The sequence below is a fragment of the Polypterus senegalus genome, chromosome 15 (genome assembly GCF_016835505.1).
Source record: "Polypterus senegalus isolate Bchr_013 chromosome 15, ASM1683550v1, whole genome shotgun sequence".
Classification (NCBI taxonomy): Eukaryota; Metazoa; Chordata; class Cladistia; order Polypteriformes; family Polypteridae; genus Polypterus; species Polypterus senegalus.
The window spans coordinates 100,133,804-100,136,118 of NC_053168.1; the positions used below are offsets into that span (position 1 = coordinate 100,133,804).

General features: G+C 40.3%; 1 protein-coding gene across 1 annotated transcript; it reads right to left on the minus strand.

Annotated features, from left to right (window-relative positions):
- Positions 1-201: 201 nt before the first annotated feature.
- LOC120515629 (lysozyme C, kidney isozyme-like) lies at positions 202-1,919 on the minus strand. The gene is made up of 4 exons (XM_039736769.1): positions 1,716-1,919; positions 1,094-1,255; positions 927-1,005; positions 202-431 (listed from the first exon to the last, which is right to left on the minus strand). Exons 1-4 carry the CDS (start codon positions 1,858-1,860, stop codon positions 365-367), a joined length of 453 nt encoding a protein of 150 aa, XP_039592703.1. The 5' UTR covers positions 1,861-1,919; the 3' UTR covers positions 202-364.
- Positions 1,920-2,315: the final 396 nt, after the last annotated feature.

A 2,315-nucleotide genomic window follows, 5' to 3' on the forward strand; every position in this document is an offset into this window, starting at 1 on the left:
CACACTATTGTCTTACTTGAAATTAAGTGAATCCTTATACCCCCCAAAAATCTTTCATAAAGCCCCATAGAAATCCAATTCACTTCTGACAGAAGCAGGTAGGAATGCAAGAACACAACACTCAAATTAATTTAAGTATCACAGAGGTGCCACCTCTCACTCACACATTCCACCACAAAGAGAACAAAATAAAACTTTGGATCAGTTAAGGTTTATTTAAGGCTTCAAATAGGATTTGAAAAGCAGGGAATTGAAGACAGTTAGGGCAGTTCAATACATTAGTTCATTTTGAAGCAATATGTAGAGGAAAGCTAAGTTGTTCTGGTTGTTCAGCTGCAGGAGTGGTGCATCTTGTATATCTTCATTACAGGTCACAATCTTCTAAGTATTTCGTAAGGTCTTTTCCAGCACAGTAAAGCCTCCAAGCCACCCTAATTTTGGAGAAAAGCCTGTTAGACTCAGTCCTCTGTCTGCCCACTCTGCTCTACAAGTCATTTCTTTATTCAAATGGGGTTCCATTTAGGTCCACCTCTCCTCCACACTGCACCTGCCTACAGCTGACATTTTCATGCTTAGACAAGCTATCTCAAACTATTAGTGAGGGTTTGCACTGTAATAACAAGCGTTGTAAAGAGTGAAACTTTAATTAGTCACCAGGAGATGGAGAGAAAGGGATGAAGCAGTAAATGACCTTTTGATGAACACCACATCTGGGCACACCATGAGTTAGTACGTATGTGTATACTGAGACACCAAAGCCTGGCAGAGAGTCACATAAACATACATGGCCATAGCTGAGGCCACTTTAGAATCTGAAAATGCCATTTATTTTCTCTCTCTAACAGCCTACTATTGCCCCCTTGGAGACTTATGCCCCCTGGTCACTTGTGAAAGACACATGGAAACTTTTTGCATCTGTATCTCACCAGGCTCTCATTCCATTGGGGTCCTGGACCACTCGCTTGGCACATTTAATGTCATCAGTGATGTCATCATTCTGCAGTGCTGCAAGATAAAAGGGATTATTTTACAGTACTTTAAATTGCAGAAAGAGGGAATCAATGAGCAGTTCTACTAACAATGGCTCACCTACCATTACAAGAAATTTTACAGGCATTCTTGGAGCCTGGTGTCTCTCCATCCTCACACCACCAACGGCTGTTAATCTGAAAGATACCATAATCTGTTGAGCCGTCCCTGTTATAATTCCTTGCCATGGTGTCATATCTAGACTCAAATGATGCCATGCAGACCCCTGGGCAAGACAAGAGACACATGTGACGAGAGTAGAAAAAGGAACTAGAAAACAATAAGCTGATAATCTGCCAGCTGTCCTAACTGGGAACCTGTAAGCTTCTGAGTCTTTGCACACTGGGCCATGCTTAACTAACAGCTGAACTTCATGCTTTTAAATCGAGAGTCCATGGGAAGTATCAACCTGTGAAATATACGTCTATTGACTACAGTATATCTCAATAACCCCGAGTCACTATCTGAACTGGGGTCTAAACTGGAGTTCACAGTCTTCATTTGTTAGACACAACGGGAGTGAAAGACAGAACAGAGAAAATGCCTAAAAAATGTATTACCCATCATCTGCACTGGTAATTAGCATTTTTTTATTAAACAGCTGAGTCGACTGTAAAAAGATAATAGGATGAGGCAGCTCTTAAACTGATTTAGAATCCTAAGGCCCAACCCATCCAGTCACTCACAGTTAGGAAGACTGACTCTTCTGTATCCATCCATCCCAGATGCCTTAAGCAGCTTTGCCAGCTCACAACGCTGGAAAGTTTTTCCCATGGCTGGCGAGATGATGAGAGCCAAGAAGGTGACTCCAAGCAGAGATGTCATCTGCATTTTTCTCTCTCTGTGCTTGCAATTCTCTAGTTATTTTTTCTCCAGATGTAATGAGGGCTTAAAGAGGCAAGACATGCTCAAATAGAAAGACAAAAGAGGAAGTAATGACATCTTCATGAATTATTCAACAGGGAAAATTTCCTATGCTTTCAGTTTTAGTTTTTGCAGCCTCTACCTCAGTGCTTTCCCAAAGTTTCTGTACCTGTTAAGCACCTATAAGCTTTTGACCAAATGGTATGATGTCACTTCTCATCTCACTCAAAATATATATAAGTTGTTTCAAACTGCACTGTGATACTCCCATACTCTAAAATAGCCAAGAGTGACATTCAAAATATAAAGGCTAATTCTGCTGCATTCAGTTTAATTTTGTTATATGTGCCCTTCTCTAAAGAGATACTCTGAATGATTACACAGATATAATGTATACAAACTAGTTTCAAACAAATAACATT

What these genes read in the sequence shown, in the direction of transcription:
- LOC120515629 (XM_039736769.1), bottom strand. Translation starts at nt 1,860, where the DNA reads ATGCAGATGACATCTCTGCTTGGAGTCACCTTCTTGGCTCTCATCATC. An exon ending in AAGAGTCAGTCTTCCTAACT is followed by an intron (nt 1,256 to 1,715) that starts GTGAGTGACTGG and finishes TGTCTTGCCCAG; the next exon opens with GGGTCTGCATGGCATCATTT. An exon ending in CCCAATGGAATGAGAGCCTG is followed by an intron (nt 432 to 926) that starts GTGAGATACAGA and finishes CTCCAAAATTAG; the next exon opens with GGTGGCTTGGAGGCTTTACT.